This window comes from Rhagoletis zephyria, unplaced genomic scaffold (assembly GCF_001687245.7).
Source record: "Rhagoletis zephyria isolate East Lansing unplaced genomic scaffold, Rhagoletis_zephyria_1.1 Rzeph_scaffold_00198, whole genome shotgun sequence".
NCBI lineage: Eukaryota > Metazoa > Arthropoda > Insecta > Diptera > Tephritidae > Rhagoletis > Rhagoletis zephyria.
The window spans coordinates 80,181-103,101 of NW_016157282.1; the positions used below are offsets into that span (position 1 = coordinate 80,181).

The 22,921-nt window shown below is 37.1% G+C and overlaps 3 protein-coding genes across 4 annotated transcripts; 1 reads left to right on the forward strand and 2 right to left on the reverse strand.

Annotated features, from left to right (window-relative positions):
• Window positions 1–8: 8 nt before the first annotated feature.
• su(f) (cleavage stimulation factor subunit su(f)) lies at window positions 9–4,035 on the reverse strand. Its single transcript, XM_017609175.1, has 10 exons — window positions 3,752–4,035; window positions 3,351–3,673; window positions 3,014–3,289; window positions 2,843–2,954; window positions 2,581–2,772; window positions 1,676–1,867; window positions 1,197–1,610; window positions 1,024–1,131; window positions 432–723; window positions 9–369 (listed from the first exon to the last, which is right to left on the reverse strand). The coding sequence occupies exons 1-10, from the start codon at window positions 3,782–3,784 to the stop codon at window positions 143–145; spliced, it is 2,169 nt and encodes a 722-aa protein (XP_017464664.1). The 5' UTR covers window positions 3,785–4,035; the 3' UTR covers window positions 9–142.
• Window positions 4,036–4,408: 373 nt separating this feature from the next.
• Window positions 4,409–8,009, forward strand: LOC108358056 (RAS oncogene family member Rab35). The gene is made up of 4 exons (XM_017609186.1): window positions 4,409–5,225; window positions 5,285–5,721; window positions 6,502–6,801; window positions 6,872–8,009. Exons 2-4 carry the CDS (start codon window positions 5,670–5,672, stop codon window positions 7,120–7,122), a joined length of 603 nt encoding a protein of 200 aa, XP_017464675.1. The 5' UTR covers window positions 4,409–5,225; window positions 5,285–5,669; the 3' UTR covers window positions 7,123–8,009.
• A 1,088-nt stretch (window positions 8,010–9,097) lies between these two features.
• On the reverse strand, window positions 9,098–19,718 carry aspr (asperous). Of its 2 annotated transcripts, none has more exons than XM_017609182.1 (8): window positions 19,456–19,718; window positions 16,009–16,075; window positions 15,330–15,562; window positions 14,953–15,034; window positions 10,366–10,457; window positions 9,906–10,293; window positions 9,704–9,837; window positions 9,098–9,634 (listed from the first exon to the last, which is right to left on the reverse strand). In XM_017609182.1, exons 1-8 carry the CDS (start codon window positions 19,456–19,458, stop codon window positions 9,404–9,406), a joined length of 1,230 nt encoding a protein of 409 aa, XP_017464671.1. In that variant the 5' UTR covers window positions 19,459–19,718; the 3' UTR covers window positions 9,098–9,403. The 2 variants fall into 2 exon arrangements, with proteins under 2 accessions (XP_017464671.1, XP_017464670.1); XM_017609181.1 differs by having other exon boundaries at window positions 15,910–16,075.
• Window positions 19,719–22,921: the final 3,203 nt, after the last annotated feature.

A 22,921-nucleotide genomic window follows, 5' to 3' on the forward strand; every position in this document is an offset into this window, starting at 1 on the left:
ACTTTGCCTTGTGTTGCATATTAATAAAAAAATGCTTTCAATAAAACTGTCATTTACGTACATTGTAAAATTCAGCACTTTTATGCAGTGCCGCGCGATCTTAGTGAGTATATTTAAAATTATATTAAAATATATGCATAGTTTATTTGGAGAAACGTTTTTGCTGCCGCAGTCGATAGATATCATTAGCGGGTGGCGCTGGCGCCTGTGCCTCTTCATCGCTGTCATCCCCGCCCGGCAACATGCGTCGACGCTTGAGGCTACCCGCATCGCCGGTGCAAATGCTGTCATCAACAATCCAGTGCACTGACTTGGCCAAATCGAAGAGTTTCGTATCGCAACCATGATCGCCAACAGGCAGGGGCACGGCTGAAAATAGAAATAGAGGTAAATAAAAGCGAACAAAAAACATAAGAAAAGCAACTATGTACCATCGGGCAGCTTTATGCGGTTGAAGATATCGAACAGCATTTCAATAGAGACGAATGGACCGCGGAAGGAAACTGGAGGCGGTAGCTGTGCGCATAATGAGGCCAATGCCGGCGGTTGAGGGAAGGTGCCGCCTGCCAGTGGATGTTCACCGGGATGCGCATTCACCTTCGGTTTGTAGGGTATCATTTGTGAGAAGTCTGGACGCGGTAAGGTCACCGCCTGCTCGAAGTCTGGCTCATCTGTCTTATCAGTCGTAGCGCCGGCCAATTTATTCGTCATGATGCCAACATTCTAAAAGTTTATAGAGTCCGAATATATGATAATTATAGTAGGTGGAAGCTGTTCTACAGCTATGAAATTATGTAAAATATGCTAATGAAGTGGCAAGAAAGCAATGGTCGCTAGCCGTTGCAACGCATGTCGTGAAAAGTGAATGCTGGTGCTGCCATTTGGCAAACTTACGTAAACTTTCTAGCATTTTTTCAGCGCAAGCAGCATTGAAATTTCAATTATGTACAAACGTTTACAAGTAATATGTATGTATAACATTTTTTTTTGTTGTTAAAATTAGGGCAGCGAACTGCATCTCACCTCTGTGTAGCCAATCGAACGCAGCTCGACGGTCGTGCAAGGATATAAATCCAGAAATTTATAACGATCCACCAGCTGAGCAGTCTCTTTACCTTCATACTCTTTCAGCTACAATTGAGAAATATTATTAGCTCCGTGAAATTTCGAATGTACACCCAACACCAGCCACTCACATTCTCCAGCACGGCGCTGCGACGACGCTCTACTTTTACAATACTCGACAGATCGCCTATATTTGACTCGAATTCCAGAAAACGATTCCACACATCAACACTGAGCGTTGGTGTCAGCCCGCCTGATGAGAGTACACGCTCGAAAAGCACACGCGTATTGTTATCCTCATTTAAATGTGATAAGTAATCAATGTAGCACATAACATACTCTGGGCTTCCACCAAAGCGCTTTAGTCCCAGTTCGAAAATACGAAAAGCAATATCCTTATCCTTAGAACAGTAGTATTCCATTAGCGCTGCGGCCACAAAAACATGGTATCGTGAGCGTACATCTTCACGCGCTTTCTTGAAGACTGCACGCGCTGATTTGATACCCTCCGCACGGCGCGCAAACTTCATGTACTGCACAAAAGCCTAAGGGAGAGTGCAGATAGAAAAACTATAATTTATTCATTGTTAAAAATGTGTATAGTCCTTACCAGTGTTGGATCAATATCCGGAATAGACAGCAACTTATTGTACATGGCATGCACTTTATCGTATTTCATGCGTCCCTCCTCAAAGTCAGCGTAAGCGAAATAAAGTAGAGCGTTCTTATTCAAAACGCCGCTGATAGAACGTTCCAATATATTGGCGCATTCATCGCCGAAAATCTTAGCAGCTTGTGTGTCCTGTGGAGGAGGGAGAAGAAAGTAATAAAACAATTTTACATGAATCTAGCAAGTGGTTAGATGGCTTATAAGTACAAATGAACACAGTAAGTGGGCGATGTCGATGGAAGCATCATTGCAGTTGCATGACTAGTACATATTAAAGGGATTATTACATATTTATTGTAGCGTTCCCACGTCAGTCGGGACTACTTAACGGGAACGACCCAGATTCATATCTGGCCAAGGACTATTACTGCAACATCATTCCCCAAAACTGTTTGGGGAATTTGTATGCTGTTACAAGAACAACAAAAGGATTATTACATATACACATGTATATGACATTGAAAATGTTTTCATTAAATTTTTAAATCTGCCTGATGGTTTTAACTCCGGAGTCACATGCAACTGCATCAATACAACCACGCATCTGTTGCAAGTTTCTTGTAAATAAAAAGAGGCTAATTTAGGCAGTTTGAATGCGTAACGTGCTGCGCATCACACAGCATTTTATTGGCATCTTTTCCCGCTAAACTGCGCAATTGCAAAAGTAAGTACTGTCGGGAGTTCTTTGAAGCTGTCTCCACTATAAAAACGAAATTCCTTAACATTAGCATTTCATGCACTTTAAATGTGTCATACAAATTCAGCAACGCAAATTGTTTCCTTCTTCGAGTGTAGCTATGAAATTCTGAAAATATAATTATACTTTTATGCAACACAATACGCACGCCTTTTTCTGCCAACCCTTGAGCGCTTTGATCGAGATACTGTGCTGCCTGATGCCACACCGCTGGATGATGGGTGAGCACCAGCAGGCACTGTTCAGTAGCAAACATAACACGGCGTGTAATGAGCGCTGTATCCTCTGTGCGCAACGGATTTGATTTCTCGAAGGCAATAAATTTTTTCCACAGCTCAACCTAAAAGGAAGAAAATTTAGAAGGTTTTTAAAAATGTATTTAATGCATATGCATATTGTAGCTAAATTACTTGTTTGGTTTCCTCTTTAGAGAGCGTTGGGGGAACGGCCGGTAAATTGCGATTCAGCCCTTTGGTAAGTATTTCAAGCTCCTTGGCAACGCGTCGAGCATTCATATAATCCCTAGAAATTAAAATTTTTTTCAACAAAAAGGAGATATACATTCTAATGTCGACATTTACTTGGAACGCTCCAAACTCATTTTCTCTGATATTATTGGGTTAATATTGTGCTCAAAAGCGATATAGTCTTTCCATAATTGTTCAATGCCGACTATGGGCGTAACTACCGCCTTCTGATACACACGACGCACGGCCGTTATCTTCTGATTTTCGGCATAACTACCAACAGCCTCAACGCTGCGCAGGAAATGAATGTAGTCCTGCCATATTGAAAACGAGTGCAAGTCCATACCTATTTTCTCCAAGGCGAAGTCGTAGGCTTGTGCAAGTTTTTCTCTAAAACGCGGAAATATTTTATAGATTCAGTATATTTTTTTTTTATAAAAGGACAGCTTACTTGTGCGTGCTTAAGCCAGCCTTAGTCTCTTTTACATAAGTCAGATACAATTTCCACAAGTCGATATTTAGAATTTTCACCAACGAACGCTGGAACAATTTTTCAACGCGTTCAAAGTTGCGTCCTTTCATTTCCTGCTCAATGTAGATTTTCCAGTATCGTGCGGTTGTAGGAAATACATTTACCAGTGATTCATATAAGCTGCGTACGTCGTTGACTGGCCGCGTTTGAGCCTCACGCAGCAGCACGGACCACGATTCGATATCGTAGGGTCGCATCTCCACAACCTGTTGCGAACGCACCAAGCGTTCGTGACCCCATTCCTGTTTATAATTTAGTTTTTCAAAGCATTAATAACTTCCTTTCATAAGATTCATTAAAATGATGCGATATTTACTTACTATATCAATTTTTATTTGATCGCGTACGGACATGTTTGCTGCTTGAGGTACCGGCCCACGCGGATGTTGCTGTTTTGTGTTGCACTTAAACACGCAGAATTATTACCAACTCACGGCCCAAGCACTTATTGCAAGTAAATTTTCTGTCTTATTTGTTTATTTTTACAAACTCTTTTATTATATTTCGATTAAAATAATAATTTTTCAGCAAGCGCGAAAAAATCGGCTGGTAAACGCCGCAAAATCTATCGAAAAACGACAATTGTCAAAAGTTAACCCCAATTCACCTCACTCCACCAAAGTTGCCAAGGCATTTTTTTTATATGCCGATGGAAATACAAGACCGTAGAATACAAAATTGCACTGTTTGATGTGAAATCAAATAACGTGAAGAAGGTGCTGTCAAAGTTGAAAATTATTGTTACGTTCTTTGCTGCAAGTGTTATCAAAGAAGGTAAATTTATTACATAGTTAATTAAATATATTTACGTTCTTTGGTGTTATAATCCTTGGTACGAGAACGAGGCAAGTCAAAAAATTCTCATATCCATACAATTTGTATGAAGCATACCGAAACGACGCGGCGTCACCGCTGAGAGGTTGTAAAATGCGATTTTGAGAAGGCGTTAATGGCACTTCGGCGTTAGAAAATTCTCCGACCAACGCCTTTGTTTGAAATGGCAGAATGTGTGCTTAACATGAAAGCAAGTTCTTGATCGTGTAAGATTCGATTTTTGACTAAAGTCAGAGTCGACTTTACCATTCCTGTGCGAAACAAAGGAAAACCAGTACAGAAAAATTACGGATTATGATAAAAGTGAAGGCAGAAAAGTGAATGAGACGTCGTGTTTGAATTAAAGTTTCAATTAAAAACCTGCACCTTGGATTCAAAAGAGTTTGGATTCGGATAAACCAGACAATAAATTTACCTGAAGTGTATTTTTTATAAATATTAAACAAAAATCGGAAAAACCACCACCCTCAACTCCAACGTCTAGCCAATTTGCACAGCAAGTAAATCAGTAGGGCAGAAAAAGCCACAGGAAAGGAAGGGAGCGGAAGCAACAGCGAAATCAACGTAGTCTCAGCCGCTGTTCGCGTCGACGTCACAGAATTTGCTGTGAACACTTCTCTACTCCCGTCGATTTCGTCTGCGCCGCGCTGCCGCTTAACCGTCTACAAAATGAAGTGTTGAGTGTGTGAATGCGGGTGTTGGAGACGTTGGTGCTGGTCACTTGACACGAGAAATTACAGAAAAAATTGCAGCATAAAAACTTATTTGCGTCTGAGCTGGCACAATTTCTATGTAGAGGTAATACAGGTCACCCTCTAGTACATGGAAACTGGTCAAAATTCATTTCTAACATCCACCCATCGTCAAGAAAAAACTTGGAAAAAGCAACTCGCCCAGAGCCGTAATCGCCAACACAATACCCAAGGAAAAAACAAGAATTGTCCAAAACACAATTAAAATGTATGTAGCAATTGGCATATTTAGCATATCAGTAGCGATAAATATCAAAATTCTTCCAGCTTAAACGACATTTTTGCGAACTGCTAAAGGCCATGCCTCACACCCAATAACCGACAACCCACCACCAGCCGGCCGCGCAGTGCATAACTCATTGAGACCCTTATCAGCTTCGCATAAGAAGCATTTTCGTCGTCGGACATTGTAGCGATAAAAACTCAAGAAAAAACACAACAGAACAAAATAAAAAGACACAGCGTCAAAGCAAAGCCATTCGAAAGCAGCACAAAATATAGAAAAAATCACTCGGCGCTAAACTCCTTTCAATAACTGGGAAAATTTCTTATTTTGCTGTTGTTGTCATTGTTGTTGCGTTGGTCATTTAGTGGGTGTTGCTGCTGTTTCTAATCGTTGGGTAAACGCTGCTAAGCAACTTAGCTAAGCAACATGGCACGCGGCTTTGATCATTTATTTAAATTACTAATTATAGGTGATAGTGGTAAGTATCCTATTTGCAATATGTATGTATTTATGTAGTAGAATTTTTTATGTGCATACATTTGCGTGTATCAACATCCTTAGGGAATTTGTGTCATTTGTAAATATGGATGAGCGGCATTGCATCCCAGAAATTAGCTAATTTTAGCGATACACGAAAGTGGAAACTAAAATTAAAGCTATAGGCGTATATTGCCGGCATACACGCCGCACGCCAACTGCCAGCCTATATATGTATGTGAATATGTTTTTACCCATGTACATGCATACGTAGCTCATAAAACAGAGGATGACTAATTCTTGCCGATGGTCACTGGTTGCAGACGTTGAGACCCGTTTGTGTGTCAGACGCTATGTTTTTTTTGTGTTAGCGAGGAAATTATGCAGTTAAACGCGAAAGGTTTGATCGGGTATAAAATTTATATAGTAGAAATCCAAGGCTCCCGCAAACCTCCATATAATTGCGCTATAACAGTATAAGAAACAAGTGTTTTTGGAGGTCAAAAGTTATTACAGAATTTACTCTTATTTTTAAGCAGAAAGCCTTTGTAACAAATGACTCTCTTTTGGAGAAACACGTTGAACATGCACCCCTTCAAATACATTATGATTCAGTGTGCTCGTCTGGTGCAAGTCTCAATGCAATCGCTACGTACATTGTGTCTTAGATAATTAATCTGCCCAGCCATTTATTTTTAATTAATTTTTTATCCTTTTGTACCTATGTTTTGTTGCTTACACTTATAACTCAATTTCATTTTGCCGCCCCTTTCCGGTGCAGGTGTTGGAAAGTCATCATTGCTAATACGTTTCTCAGACGACACATTCGCCGGCACTTACATTACCACTATTGGCGTGGATTTCAAGATCCGCACGGTTGTTATCGACGGACTCCGCATTAAGTTGCAAATATGGGATACTGCCGGACAGGAGCGCTTCCGTACCATAACGAGTACCTATTACCGCGGTACGCATGGTGTGATCATTGTGTATGATGTAACGAATGGCGAATCCTTTGCGAATGTGCGTCGGTGGTTGGATGAAATACAGAACAATTGCGATGTGGTTAATAAGGTGTTGGGTAAGTACGAACGTACTTTTATGAGCTTGCAATTGAGTTCTAAAAATGTACATATTTTCTCACTCCACAGTGGGCAACAAGAATGACGACCCCGATCGCAAAGTGGTCATCACTGAGGATGCGCAGAGATTTGCGCGCCAAATGGAAATCGAACTGTTCGAGACATCCGCCAAAGACAATATCAATGTAGAGGAGATGTTCCTCGCCATAACGCGGCAGGTGCTGCAGCACAAGCTGCGCAACGCACAAAACGAACAACAAAAGGACAGTATCACCTTGAAACAGGCAAAGAATAAACGAAAAAGTAAATGTTGCAGTTGAAATACACGCAATTCCTCGACGGTTTTGTGTAGAACGCGCAATAAAACCACAGTACTCAGCATATTTTAAAAATATATATTATATTTAAAAGAAAAACGAAAGCAAATACATACCACATACATATATACATACGCCAAACAAAAACATTAAATTATACAACAAAAAACACTAAACCTACCCACAGAACAAACACAGGCGCGAGCACACACCGCACTCGTATTGGAGTGTGTTAAGGGGTATGCGAGTTGTAAAAATGTGTAAGGCGCAATAGGAGCATTGATGTGCTACTCACCATCGTGCACAGTGAAGTTACCAACTTTAGCAGTTGCCAAAGTTAGGCGGTGTGCTATATGAGATGCGGAAGCAAAAGTATGCATTGTATAAAAAAACTTTTTGTAAAACAAAAGAAAATATCCTAAAAAATTAAGTCACACTAAAACCACAACTGCAGCAAACTGCAATAGCGTAGCATTTTATAAAAAAAACACACACAGATATTTATGTACATGTGTGCATAGATACCTATTACCTACGACATAATTTATACAATAACATCAAACAAGAAATATTTAACGTATTTTTTAGAATGCTAAAGGTCAACTAAAGGAACCTTCAAAATTTATTTCATTACTCTAATGCTTAAATAGCAACTCAAGTTTGTTATTCCAATGTAGCATCTTTCAACTGGTATTTACGTATATTTATTTGCCAAACTACGGCGACGAGCATAAGAAACCCTTCGTTTATAAAACTGTATTCAATTATTAGTAAAACAAAAAAGTAAAATACTAAATATAAGTGATATTACGTCTTACCATGTCAAAAAAGAGTTGTATATCATTAATTATGGCAGTGATGAATATATTCGAATGGAAGAGGTAAATGAAGCAGCTGCTGTTTTTGATCTGCAAATTTGTTCCGGAGATTTTCCAATACATCGTATACTCTGGCGACTGGGCTGATAATGTTCGAATTTCCGACCATTTGTTTGCTTTCAAAAGTCACAGCACGCAAATAACCGTAGGTTGCCGTATTTGGAAGAGAGAAATGTTAGAAAACGAACACCTGTGAATTCATCTTGAATACGTCGAGGTATGCACACTTTTACTATTTTTGTTAAGCACTCGTGCACTTTTCGTACTTTCGTAATATTTGATGATTAAAAATTTGCTTCTATGTAGTTATGTATATCAACCGCCTCTGACTACACTGGTCGAGAAGCGTTATCTAAGCAGCAGAAAATACAATTCATATCATCTGGATTTTAATAAGGTTAGGAATAGTGAAACTAAATCAACTTTATTTTGATCATGTCTTAAGCGATCTGTTTAAGCTTTCATGGTGGATGTATTATTTAAATAAAAATTGCTTGTTTCTAGTGTAAAAATGCCTAAACACTTTTGGAAAACTCTGATAAAGGGACAGACCTTACTCGCTTATAATTATGTGAAAGCAAAAAATGCAAATTATAACAGGAAAAATATTTAAAACAAAAGATCTTTTATAAATTCTTTTGATTTGTGTTAAAGCCTATTCTTTTACAAAAACGTCAAGCTTTCGACGAAGAAAATTGATTGATATATAAAATGTAAATGGTCCAATGAAAATGCTTAAAATGAAGATATCCTGCGAAAATGATCTGATCTAGAGAAATGGCATACAGGGCCGTAATCTACGAGCCAAAATTAAGTTTTCGTGCTGCGGCGTTTTTTGTGTCATTTCAAAACTTAAAGTGTTCTTAGACGATATGTATTTGCATCTGTAAACGTGATTTTTCGATACATATGTAATTGCGTCTGTCAAATTCACAGTATTTAATTAACTGTTTTGCCATTAAATAAAGCACTGTGATTGGTGATTATTCAAACCCTTTAGGGAATTTTTATGCTGTTACAACAAAACACCGTGTTTTTTTTAATTATTTTGTTATTCCCGAGCTGTACACACCAAAACTAAATTTTATTTTATTTTATTTTTTTTTAGTTATAAATTAAATTTATTAAGGATACCTCGCTTACATGTCACAATAATCATTTAACAAAATGCTTAATATATGTATTTAAAAACCAAAATTAAACAAAAATCTTAATTTCAGAACAGCGCTTAAATGGGACGTAAATTTTAAATATAAGCGAAAAACAAGAAATAAAAAGAAAAAATCATCTGGAAATTCGGTGTAACAATAGTGGAAGATTTAAATGGCAGCTTAGCGCATCCCATGTACGCCTTCTCCAGCGCATGGCAGTTGTACTCATCATTCCAGATAGCAAGCTGAAGCAAATTATTTGCCGCACTGCGTGCAACCATCGTACTTGGCCACAGGGAAGGCGCGCGATTGGCGACACGACACCAACGCATCACCTGAATAGCCAGGTGGACACTTGCACACCGCCAAATGAGCCTTGGGCTCGCAAGTAGCACCAGCAGCACACTTGCCAATGCAAGGGTTCACACACTGATAGTTGATACAAGCCTTATTGTCAGGACACTCGTTGTTGCTCAGGCATTCGCCCTGTAAATAGAAAACGAAAAAGTGCAATAATTACCAGAAAGTCATCCAAAAACGGCTTGCTACACAAACCCGCGTGCAGTGCGTCAATGGATTGCCAGTATAGCCAGGTAGGCAGTTGCAGACTGGGCGCTCTCGTCCTGTATTGTCATGGCCTGGTACGCAAATGGCATTTGTACCGCAAGGATTCGGCTCACAAAGATCCTCTGTAAGCAAAAATAAAAACGCATAAGATTTGATTTTTGTTCCATTTTAAAGTGACTTAACTACATACCTTTAGTAAATGGCCGACAGCTCACGAATGGATCACCGGTCATATCACGCGGACAACTGCATACAGGCGTCAAACCGCGTAAGTTGCAGTCGGCGCCGACACCGCAAGCGCCGTCACACGTATTCTTGCAGATGCCATAGAAACAAGCGGGACGACTGGCTGGACAATCAACATCGCCATAGCACTCGGGACGACATTCGGTGTATGGTGAGCCAATGTAACCCTTGGGGCATTCACAAACAGCGCGATGCGCCGCAACCGAGTTACAAGTGGCGCCAGTGCCGCACTGCTGGCAAGCGGGTACGCATTTATAGTTGCTACACATGTCGCGGGCACTGCAATCCCCATCGTGTTCACATTCGTGGCGACAGCCGGAGAGAGGATTGCCCTGTGCGAAAAAGCAGATACAGGCATAGTTTATAAGCAGATGCGGCACATAATAAATCCAAACAAAACTTACAGTGAAACCGTGTATGCACGAACAAGTGGGTACGCCATTTATAATCTCACATTTCGTGTTAACACCGCATGGACTTGGATGGCATTGCTCGTCTGCAAAGAAAAAAAATTCAAAGAAAAAACAATAGTGCGGATAAGTTGGGAAATCTTTGAGGATGAATACATAAATTACTAAACACCATCTACTGAAACCATATACATACTAGCGCCCCAGTTCCACTCTACGTTCGACCAATTTATGGACTTCTACTAAAATACGTATTGAGAAAGTAGCATATCATGCCAGAATTGCGCTATCTTCCCACATCTTCTAAGAATAAGGAAACAGTAATGTTTATATGTAGAAGACCTAACAATTCTCCTCAAAATTTTTCACAACATTGCGAATTATTTTCACGTCGTTACAACACCGCTGGGTGAACTGTGCGTCAAGTTCTGGTGACTTTCTATCAGGTATATATTTAATTTTGTTTTATTTAATGTTTCGAATGATTTACATACATATTTACATACTTAATTCTTAGATAATATAGTTTTTAAGCAATCACGGGTCAAAACTATGTTTCGGCTGATACTAACCATACTAACAATTATCTCTTTAGTCCGCCCCCAGTTTATAGTCTCTCGTCTTGAAACGCGCTCCCAACCTTTTGTAGATCCAGAAATGTCCGCATGCTAGATCTCTCTCTAATTAGTTCCTAATTGGCCACATACAGGAATCCTGACGGTTAGACCTTCTACGGACAGTATACAAACTCGAGCTCTTCGTTTGCGATAGATTGTGGTTGATCTCCGATGAACGCTTCAGCGGTAACGCATGCGGTAGCATGTTTTGAACCTGATATTAAGCTTACTAACTTAGAGCTTTAGCGCCCCACTATGTGGAGTGTTTTCCTAGTGATTGCGATGTCCAATTGGTGTAACCTTGCCCACGTCGGTTCCGTTTGGCAAGACATCTTTAAATTTTTGATCTGTGTATTCAGGGTTTAGACTACAACAAATATTGGAGATCAGCCAACTAAGTGTGGAACGCGATTTGGATTTTTGCTTTAATCTGTACCTTGATATTTATTTTTAATTTTTTGATTAAACAATTTAGCCGCTATCATAAAAATCTTATTTTATTTTCCCGCTAACATTGTTGTTGATCAATGGCGTTGATAATTCTCTCATAAAGTCATTATACGCATTATTTAATTGTCGCGCGCACGCCAACGCATTTAATGAAAAAAAAAATCAAACAACATCCAAAACAAGGCTGCCAACAGAATTCCAAAATTATTCGCTGAAAAAATGATGATGAAGTGACGTTTGCTTAACTCGAAATACTAAAAAAAGGTTTCTTAACAAATTTATGAGTCGACTGCCCTTGAACTCCCTTGACTCCCTTGAATATACAACCTTGAAAAAATTTGAGAATTCGCTTTTTTTAGTTGAGAAATACTATTTTCTAACTTTTTAAAGCGTTTCTATGCTTATAATAAGTAAAATCAATCTGCCAGATGGAGAAGGTATTGTATTTACTTAATTGGCGGCCTCTTTAAAATTGAGCAGTTGATATGTATAGAATTTTACTTTGAAGAATGTAAAAATAAAGTTAAAAATTCGAGACTCGCAAATCATGAGGTTTTAAAAAGATCAAAATTCTCGATTTGTTTTTTTCAAGATTAAGGGTTGTTTCACATTACTTTAAAAAATTTAAGTTTGGGATTTTTTCATATTTAATTTGCTGGAAATAATTTTCTTCGTTGGCAACACTGATGTTGAAAACAAAAAGGACAGCGCAATTCGCCTTGGCTGTGAACTTGAATATGTACATTTCCCACACCTTCTTGAAAAGAGGCACAATTCAAAATTTGGCATTTTTGAAATTATGCGCTAAAAATGTCACAGAGCTTGTATTTATTTTTTAGCAAAAGCTGTAGAAAATTTTTGTTGCAATTTCTTAAAAGAAAAACCTAAGGAAAGTCTCTCTTGCCCATATGATTATCATGTGCCAAGAAATAGTTTTTCGCATTTTCTGACAAACGTTTAAATTTGAGTTGTGCCCGTTTTGAAAACGGTGTGCGATACACATATACACAGCGCAAATGCACCTTTTTATGTTGAAAATTAATTATGCAATATTTTTTACTTCTTTATTGCAATTTATAGTTTTTCTTGATTTGCTACGTTCGTAATGTGTTGAAATATTTTAGCGTAAACAACTTAAATATTTTTTGGCAGCACTTGAAGGTGAGCAGGAAACAGTACCCAAGGCATATGAATGTGGTAGTAGCATTTGAGCAGAAACATTTACCTGTATTTTATTTTTGCTTCTGCCCTCCAGAGTGAAAAAAGTAGTCTGGTTTTTTAAATATCATATGCAAATATCAACAAGAATTAAAAGAAAAATATTAATAGTAAAAAAATAAAATAAAATGTTTGTTCTTGTTGGTAAATTTGTTTTTTTTTTTACCAAAATCATCGAAAATTTTGCAAGACCAAATAATCAGCGTTTGTGCTCCTCAGTTAACCGAACGTTCCAAAAACTGGTTCGTAAAAAAAAGGTTCGTATTTAAATCCATAGAATTTTTATGAAAAAAAATAAACAACGTTTGACTATGTACTTAAAAACTAAATAGTAAAAAACAAAAAATTAATAAGACAGCTGCTCTACCGCAACCACCTGTGCAATATGACTTCGCATTACCAAAAATTTCGAAAGTGTGCTATTCGAGTGTATGAATTTATAATTTTTTTACGCTTTAATATTTAAATTATTTGTTAAACTTCTTTTGGTATCTAATAGTTTTTTTGTGAATTTAAAGTTGTTTGTATTGTTTTTAAAATGTTTTTGTTTTGAGATTAGCATCTGTATTTCTTTTGTGACTTGCCATTTTTTTGATCGAAAAATTTTGTTTATTTTATAATAATAATATTTGATTATTTTTGTACTTTTTATTTTAAATTCATTTTATAATGTTTTGTTCTGTTTCTAATTTTAAAATTTATTCCTTAATTAAAATTTTAGTTTTTCTTATTTTTATAATTTTTTTTCTCAAATATAATTACTTTATTTATACTTTCTTTTATTTTTATATTTAATTTTTATATTTTAATTGCGCATTCCACTGAGAACTTTTGGCGCCAGCCGCCTACATTTCAACGCCGTAGCTGAGGTAATGCATAGTAAACATCGCCATAAATGGCAAAGAAAAAATGGTTTACACTACAAATAATTAATAAATTACAGCATAAGTAAACAAGTAAAGCATATCCGCAAAGCGACTATGTGGGTTGCGGCTAATTTGCTGACAATCGCAGCTGCGCTGATGAAATCAAAGCAACGAACAAGCTTTTAGTGCCTTAAATATTTCTAATCGCTTCAAATCGAACGCCTAAACATTAATTTTTTAGTGCTTATTGGCACTGCAATATTGTGGAAACAAATCACAAACTACCCGATAGATATATATGTATATGTACATACATAGATACATATGTATGTATTAATGCATCGCATCTGGCTTGCGGCTTCGCGGTTTTCCTCTTGTGGATTTGCTTTTGTTATTCTTAAATAGTGAAACGAATTCCTTTGTAGGCGGCTTTCTGTTTCCCTCTACACCAAGATCAGGGTCAAACAAGCTTGTTGGCGCGCACAAAAGTGTTTACAAACAAATGCAAAAATATTTATTTGCATACATTTTTGGCGCCAAGTTTGCGGTGACACTGGGCGTATGAGCAACATTCACTTGTTGCAGAATGACGCTCTGGTAATTATGTAAGACTATGCTATGTCACTAGTATTGATTACTAAAATTTTTGCACTTTTATTTCGTAAGAGTGTTATGCAATTTGCAACACGTGTCTCTTTTACGTTTCCGCTTAATTTTTCTAAAAAAAATTTCGTTTTCCTGAAATAAATAAATAAATTATTTAGTTTAAGTTATATATTTTCCCCGATTTTAGAAAAAAGTTTTAATTGTCTTTCCAAATGGGTATGTACATATGTATTTTTCCTGACTTCACTTAAACTTAAGAACAAAAAAAAAATGTTTCCCACCGAAAAATTTTGGTCTTCTAAGAACATTTTTTTATTTCCTAAAATCTTTCCCAAAAAGCCTTTTTCGTAAAAAGTTTTGATGTATTAACACATTTCCTAAATTTTTAATTATGTCAGTATTTTTTCAATCCTTTTTATGCACACTTAGCTTCGTTTAATTTGTTTTCGTTTTTTGTTTAAAATTAATTCGAGAAATAACATTTTCCTTAAAAATTGTGTGCCTAAATAATTTTTCCGAATTTATTTCTTAAAATTGTTTTTTTGTTTTTGAAATAATTTTTTTAATTTGTTTTATCGAACTTGTTTTCTAAAATCTTTTTTTCAATAAGTCTTTCTTAAAATATTTTTATTAATAAATTTCATAAATTTTTTAATTCATTTAATTTTTTAAAGTTGCTTCTTCCCACAATTTTATTACTACAAAAATTCCTCCCAAAATATTATTCTTAAAGTCAAAATTAAAATTTTTTATCGAAAAATGGTTTCATTCTAAATAAAATTTGCACCTTCCTATCTTTTTTGTTGCTAAAATGGGATACTCACCAGGATCAACTCGATGGCAAGCAGTGAAGGGATCGCCTCTGTAGCCTGTTGGGCAACTACAAACGGCAACGTGGTTTTTCGGCTGCGAGTAAGGGAAAAGGTTAAACAAAATAATTAGGAGTGCAGAGTTTTTTATAACAAACAAAGTTTTGGCAGTGGGACCCTACTTTTAATGTTTTTTTAAATAGAGCAAAATTAAATTGCCCAAACAAAAAAATAAAATGCTCTTGTCTTTGGTAAAATTATTTTTGATAACAAAATTTATATCAAAGTTTTTTTTAGTTATATCAAATTTTGATCATTTAGTTATAATCATAGATCAACATCCAATTAACGCTTTCTTTGGAAAAATAATTTCCTTTTTTTTCAAAACTCACCTCACAGTTGGCACTGAGACCACAAGCGCCCACACAGGGATTCACGCAGCGATTATCCTTGCACTGCAAGTCACCACGGCAGTCAACATTATCCAAGCATTCGCCACGATTGCAGTGAGTCAGCGGATTGCCGCTATGGCCGGGTGGGCAAGAACAGACCGGGCGGCCGCCAGAAGCTTCCTGGCAGACAGCATTAACGCCGCATGGATTACCATGGCAGCCATATGTGCCGGCTAAAAGAGGGAAGAAAAGGGAAAGTGTTGAAATTAAAGGGATTAATGTAAGCTTTCTATAGGAAGTGTTAGCATGCCTCCATAGTACTAGTATTTAAGAGGTTGGAAGCGAAAGAAGTGATGAAAAGCGAATTAAGTAGCAAAAATTTTTAAACTTTATGTGAAAGCTTTGAAAAATCTCAATGAATGTAAAAAGCTTCATCTGTATTAACGTATTTATGGCTGCGTGTGTGTGTGAAAAGCGCGTGAAATTTGTTATGAAGCTTTGCAAACAGCCTTTAATGGAGCTTTAGATTGAGCTTTCATAATTTTTTATTGAATTTTGAACAAGAATCTTTATTAAATACCACTTGAATCGCGCACTGTATACTGTTGTGACGGACTGCTGGCGGAGGTGTAGTATGTACGATACGTGCAATTCACGCAACGCTTGTCTACATTTTTACCTAAAGCCTCTGGAAAGCTGCTTGTTATGGCAAGCAAGAGCAAAGCGCTCAAGATGATCTTCGAGGGCTGAAAAGAACAAAAAAGTTAAAAATATGAATTAATAGGAGTTTATGAAAAATAATTTTAAAATTGACTTTCAAATCGATATTTAGATTGCAAACGAGACTTTAGTCCTTTGACAACTCCAAGGAACCGGTGGCCCAAAATTCGAAACAAAGAAAATGTAGACACATTTCTATGGTTAATGCTTTAATAAAAACTATCACCCTCATTGCGAGAGTCGTATCAAATGCAAGACGTTTTTCGAGAGTCGATTCGTATCGAAAATTTCACGTCATTGCCTAAAATTTCCACTCGACTAGTGTATTAAAACGGAAAAACTTGGCAGCACTGTATAGTTTTCGACAATTTTGGTCGTTTACTTATTTCAGTACGACAATGGACAATGCTACTGTTGTCGAGTCGTACAATTTAGCCTAATTTACGACTTACGCAATGAGGGTGTATATAAATCACACTTTCAAAATTGGTACAGAACTTAGAAAAATTCCACAAATTTGTATCTAAATTTCGAGCTTTTCAACCAGAATTTTTAGAAATTTTTTGGGTATGCAGTTAACAATCTTATAAAATTCTAATATAATAAATGCAAGTTTTAGACAAAATTTTTTACTTAAGACAATTTTTAGCGGTGTTTTAACTATTGAAATGCAGCATTTGACCTAATTAGTACTTTTGCTAGCACTCGCACAATATTTAACTACAAAAACACTTTGTCTTGGACCTTTCTTTATTTACACCAACTAGCCGGCTTGTTAGTTAATTACTTAAACTGTCATTGTCTTTGCTTTGGCTAAGTTGGGCTCGTTGACTTAGTCCATATTTACATAGTTTTAAATACATATTTCACAGCCCATGCAAATATGAGTGCTTTTAAATATTTATTTGAATGGAAAAAATCCCAACATCCGCAGAAGATGACACACTTATGTGAATTGTGATTTGTGTTTTAATATTTGCTAATAGTATTTGCGAAAAACAAAGTACATAAGTGTTTATGTATGTTGCAGCTCCATTTACAGAGAATCGTTGCAAATCTGCCTGGAAGCAATTAACTTAAAATTCAAGTTCACTGCTTGTTGAACGCCCACATAGTTTTTGGCCGGTTTCAAGCTAATAAATTTAATGCAATTCTTACTTTATCTGCACCTTAACCGGATGAGTTAGCGGTTGAGTTGAGTCACTAGCAAATTGAAATAAAAAAGTAGGCTAAAAGGCAAAAAAAAATCTGTGCCATTAAGAGCGTGTGGTTTTCACAGTTTTTTGTTCCCAATAATTCAATGAATTCAAAAATAGATTGCTCTTAGAAACAAAATAGAAAAATTCTAGAAAATTTTAATTTTATAAATCATTTAAACTATTTTTAATAAGTAGGTCGAGGTCTATTTTTATGTGTTTATTTTTAAATTTTTTTATTAGTTCAATGTGCGCGATAATGTGTAATATTCTTCCTATTGCCCATATACATAGTTCACCATACTATATGAATATTTTTTTTGCATAATATCTAATGAACAATTATCTTAATCTTAATCCCGCAAACCACGGCCGTCAGAAGAAGGAATGGCTTCTGTCACAGGTACAACCCGTTTATCTAACCTATTGGGTCTGGAAATCAAGCCCCGTTTGGAATCATGAAGGTTTTTCCTATGGTAAATTAATCGACAAACTCGTTTTAGAAAATATTTCGTCGAATACTCCTTTGACCCTAAATTTAGAATATGTGCCGGCGTAGGGAGTGTATATATTCTCCTAGGAAATGTATTTTCGCCTTGTGCATAGATGCCCTATGCTTCTCTCCCTTCTATGTAAAACGGTCTTACACTCCAGGACGAGGCGTAATGATGGCTCTCTGGCGGTGTCACAGAAGCGATGTAGATCGCTCGACCAGATTCCTAGCTTATATAAGTGGCCTGTTAGCCTGCAGTGGCCCATCAAAATGCCTGTAATGATCTTAGTTTAACCTTAGGGAGGCCCATGACCAGCCTGTATCTTTTTAGATTATGGTGTTACGCTAGTGCAGTTCCCTTTATCGTGCTGAACCTATTGAAAAGAGTCACTCAGGTCCTATATTGCTCGAGGCAACATCCATTCTGGCTAACTGATCGGCTTCCTAATTTCTTTTGACTTCCATGTGCCCTGGTATCCGTAAGAATTGGATAGCATTATTCTAGTCAGTCTCTCCACACACTCTAGGGCCACTGGGGAACTGATCTCGAAGGATGCGAGAGCCTTCAGTGTCACCTGACTTTCACTTAAAATTTGTATCCTCTCATTTCTATAATTCCCGTGAAGGTTTATCTCTGCACGTAGACTTCTGCTTGGAAGATCTTTGGAAAGGTTACTAGGGGCATCGAAAACTTCAGTCGAGGGCCATATGTATGAGCCTGCTTAAATACCCTCAGGAGTCTTAGAACCGGCTGTGTATCACTGTAGTATGCTCCCCTGGACGTGTCTCTCCTTAATAATTGTATTCCAGGTCGCCTTGCTATATGTATCAACCTTGAAATTTCTTTCAAAAACTACTATAGGCATCTCATATCTGGGGGAGCCTAACTTATGGGAGCTGGTGGCTTAGACGGCGGCCGCCTCCATAGGAGTTTCGAATCCATTTCAAGTCCCAGATACGTAGCCTCTGTGGCGACGCCGACCGCGACCCCATCCAAGGTTAAGTTCCTCATACCCTGGAGAGTTCTCTTTCTGGTGAAAGGGGACATGGTTATTTTAGAAGAGAAGATAACACACCTCCTTGCAGGCACCCTTTTGTCGTTTGCAGTTGAACTACGCTGTCACCGTAGGAAGGCTACCATCCTTGTCAATCTTTGTATTTAAACTAATTATTTCGGAACGTATTTTCGTCATCCCTTGCGAATTTGGTTTAGAGACAATCACCTTTCGCTGTAGCTACATCCTGAGATTTTTCTTTTGTTTTTTTTGGGACGAAGCAATATTTATTATCAATTACTAAAAAATAAAAACTCGTTTTTACGAGTATTTTAATGCCGAGAATTCGTTTCCCTTTTCATTGAAAATAATTGTTTTTCCCTTTTAGCATACCCGGCGCATAAAATTTGCTTTCGAATGGACTTTTGGCACATCACCTTTTGTCACCACGCAATTAATCAGCGAAGACTCATTCTTACTTGCCTAAAAAACTTACATACATATATAATTATATTCATATGTTTGTACATTGCCACATGAAATAAGTGTTATAGTTTAAATACGATTTTTTTTATTGTTGTATCAGCACGTAATTTCGCAAAAAACATTGCGTCAGAATTAAAATTCGAGTCACGTTCTACAGTTGTTGACTTTAGCAGCAAAAGCCTAAAAAAGATGCCTCAGTGCGTTGAGTAATTAAACGCCTGCGGCGGAGGACTCACCATTTCGCAATTTTTTTATATATTTTTTATTGTTCAGCGTTTTGTTTATTGTTTGGAGTTTTCATGCACACGAACTTATGCAGCTTCTTTTTTGTATTTTGAACAAAGTCACCATAAATACCAACAGCGCCAAAGCGTGCCTGACTAGAACAGAAACGGCGGTTCTATCTCAAAACTACACGAATATTTAATTGTTAATAAATATTTAGAACTACGAGACGACGTACCACTGACGCGAGCCTCTGCTTGCGATTTAAAACTGTGTGCTGCTTTGCATCGCTAATTGCCTTTTATACGCGCCATTGCCAGTTTGAGCGCGCACCTGATGAGGCGACTTGTCTCGCAGCTGCGCGTGCGCTCAACAGCCGAGCTGACTGAGATGTGTGCACTGCTTAGTATGGAAACTTGTTTGAGTTTTTGAGCAGTTTTTGCGAATATTATTTTTTTATTCTCCCTTTTTTCAATGTAAACTTTCTACTCCCGCATTTTGTTTGAGCGTAGCTTTCGCATTTTGTTTTTTACTTTTGGGACTTTACGCTCCAACACACCTTTTCAAACAACACTAAATTTAGTAGCGCAGCATTGTGAGTGTCCTGCGTAGGCGGGATGTAGCTAGGAATATGCAAAATGAATAAGAACAAGTTAATTAGTTTTTTTTTTGCAACGGGGCAGGTTTGCCTTAATTTGTTAAAAAAAAAAACGAATGAATAAAATTAAACGAAAATATATGTATATGGAAAAGCTTTAATGAATTACTTTAGATTTGAGTCGCTTCAAATCGCTAAATACGCTGGCGATGCTCCGCTAGCAATCCTATGTACAATAAATTATTTGTACACCCTGGAGGTGGATTCCAGCCCAATATGGTGTGATATAGATGTATGAAGGCGCTGTTGTTGGTTTGCTTGGATGCTCATTAAGGTTGTGCTTCACCTCTTTATTGGTTTAACGATTTCAATTAAAAGTAATTCGCTTTTATGTTCGTGGGTTTGTTGGAGTAAATTATGGACATTTATGACAAAGGCGACTCTAGAGTTTTCTTCACTTCGTGAAAGATTGATTGTTAAATGATATTTTTTCGCCGGTTCACTTTAAAACACAATGGCATGGCGCAATCCACAATTTCAGGAAAATCGCTCATATCTGGGTTTTTCTAGCTTTAATTCATCAGCCAGCGCACAAAATCTGCATTTCATTTCTTACGAGCGTCTAATCTTGAAAATGTTTTACTTTTAGTTGCGTTTTTTTCGTACTTACTCTCTCGATTCAGTTCCAGGAGTAGGTCCGAGATTCACTGAGGAGAAGTGAAAAGCGTAACATCCACCATTGAACGGCAAACCGAATTGCTCTTAGCTTATGCAAGTTCCAATTTCTCAAAGTCATAGTCCATTGTAGACAGGTCTTCTATATTTTCTTCCCCCAGACGAGTCAGTAGTAGTCGCATAGGAGTCTTCGGGTCCTCCCTTTTGATACCGCCTTTTACTTATTAGAAGACGATAACTTTAGATAGGGCATCGACTACTTCGTCTTCGTCGGTGCCCTTATTGTTTTGTACGATTCCAAGGTTTTTAACGTAACCTTGCTATTGGATATGATATTACCCTGGCTTCATTTGTTCTTCCACTAAGAGATTTTTTGTTTTCGATGGAATATTGTCGGGGAGTACCAATTGTATCTTGGATAATGTTTTTGTTCTCAAGAGCTCGCTGTTGAGATCCAGGTGCTTCGATTTACTTACAGAGTGACCTTATTTTTGAGGTGACTATATGAACGCCAAACATTGCCCTCAAATACCCGTCGTAGCTTAAAGGTAGCAGGGACTTATGTCTAAATGGCTACGTGGTACCTTTACGCAATGCCCAATGCAATTGTTGTTGTACAGGGTAGTACATATAGTGGTTTCTTTTTATCATATATTATTTTGACAAAAAGAGTCAGTATCATATCCCCGCGGCCAAAAACACCATTTCGGTCAAGGTTTAGCGCTACAGAGACATGATAAACGTTTTTTTTTTTGTGGCCGGGAATTGAAGACATGGACTTGGACGATCTTTGTTTCAGCACGATGGTGCACCAAGTTCGGTATTCGAGTTATCAGCCGTCTCGGCGATGTCAATTGGTCACCTAGGAGTTGTGATTTGACGCCGTTAGACTTTTTATGTGGTGTGCCGTGAAAGACCGATGTTATGCGACAATCCATTAACGATTCAGGCCCTCACGGCGAATATAAAGCAAGCCATTCATGAGATAGAGCCAGAAACCGTCAACATGGTCTTGGAAAACTGAGTTAACAGGATGCGCTACTTCGAAGTCAGCCAAGGCAGTTACATAAATGAAGTCGTCACTTTTTGCGGCGCACTAGAAATCACAACAGTGCTGAGTTTTATGACTCTTGTTAGAATAGAGGGGATAGATGAACTCTCATTAAATGGTCCTATTTTCAGAACCTTTGAAATTTTGGGCTATCCCTTTTCAAAAATTTTTTGGGTGGTACCTTCAGATTTGATTTACATATTCAAAAACGAAAAACAGCCTATCGATATTTGGATAGTGGAATTTGGTTAATGTGAATTTTAAATTTCAGATTTAAATAGAATAGTTGATTTATGTGCAATCCTATTATGTTTTCTGTAAATACAAATTAACTAATGTTTTTACGCTTGCCAGATTGTTTATACTAAATTTGTTGGCAACAGGCCGTGTTTTTAATTCGCAATATGTTAGTTTTATTCGGAACCTGAAAGCAATAAATTTTATATGTTATAGGCCGACTGGTGCGAATTATTGTGACATTGCGCTATTTCTTCACTAGTTTTTTATTATATTTTATTTATTGGCCTCTCTTAAGCCTAACAAATCCTCTGCAAAAAATATTATAATAATTCATATTTTTCACGACCTGCTCAAAAATCGCAAATATTTGTCAAAATAAATATCAATTTATTTTTATAATGTTCTATGCATAATTAATATTTAATTTTCAGAACCCTAATTCCTTGCGATTGATTGCAAAACATTGATCAAACAAGCACTTACTTACATACATATGTATGTATTAAATGTGCGTTCAACAAACAAAAGCATAAAACTTCAATTAAAAAAATGTATACATGCATATGTATATTTTGTTAAATAATTTAAATAATCGTTTATGCTTTTAATTCTTCAGCTACCGCCTAATCCACGCACACTCATCTATCAAAACAAACAAACAAAAAATCAATTCCATAGTTGTTGCTAAATTTCTTGGACAGAGTGTTGTGCCTATTTTTAGCCAACGCTTCATAGAAATTTGTCTCTGCCGGTTTGTGACTAATGCGTAGACACTGCAGGGGCGCGAATATGCCTCTTAAATGTTGACGAAATGTCTAAGCGACATTTCATAGGCATAACTCACACTGGAAATGCGCTACAAAAGTGTTGATGCGTGTAAAAGAAAATTTAAAGAAAATGTTTTTCAAAAATT

Excerpts from the sequence above, each read along its gene's own strand:
- LOC108358056 (XM_017609186.1), top strand. The coding sequence starts at position 5,670 with ATGGCACGCGGCTTTGATCATTTATTTAAATTACTAATTATAGGTGAT. Across the intron at positions 5,722-6,501 it reads ACTAATTATAGGTGATAGTG|GTGTTGGAAAGTCATCATTG; the intron begins GTAAGTATCCTA and ends TTTCCGGTGCAG. Across the intron at positions 6,802-6,871 it reads TGTGGTTAATAAGGTGTTGG|TGGGCAACAAGAATGACGAC; the intron begins GTAAGTACGAAC and ends CTCACTCCACAG.
- aspr (XM_017609181.1), bottom strand. Across the intron at positions 9,838-9,905 it reads CTGTCGGCCATTTACTAAAG|AGGATCTTTGTGAGCCGAAT; the intron begins GTATGTAGTTAA and ends TTTTGCTTACAG. Across the intron at positions 9,635-9,703 it reads CATTGACGCACTGCACGCGG|GGCGAATGCCTGAGCAACAA; the intron begins GTTTGTGTAGCA and ends TTCTATTTACAG.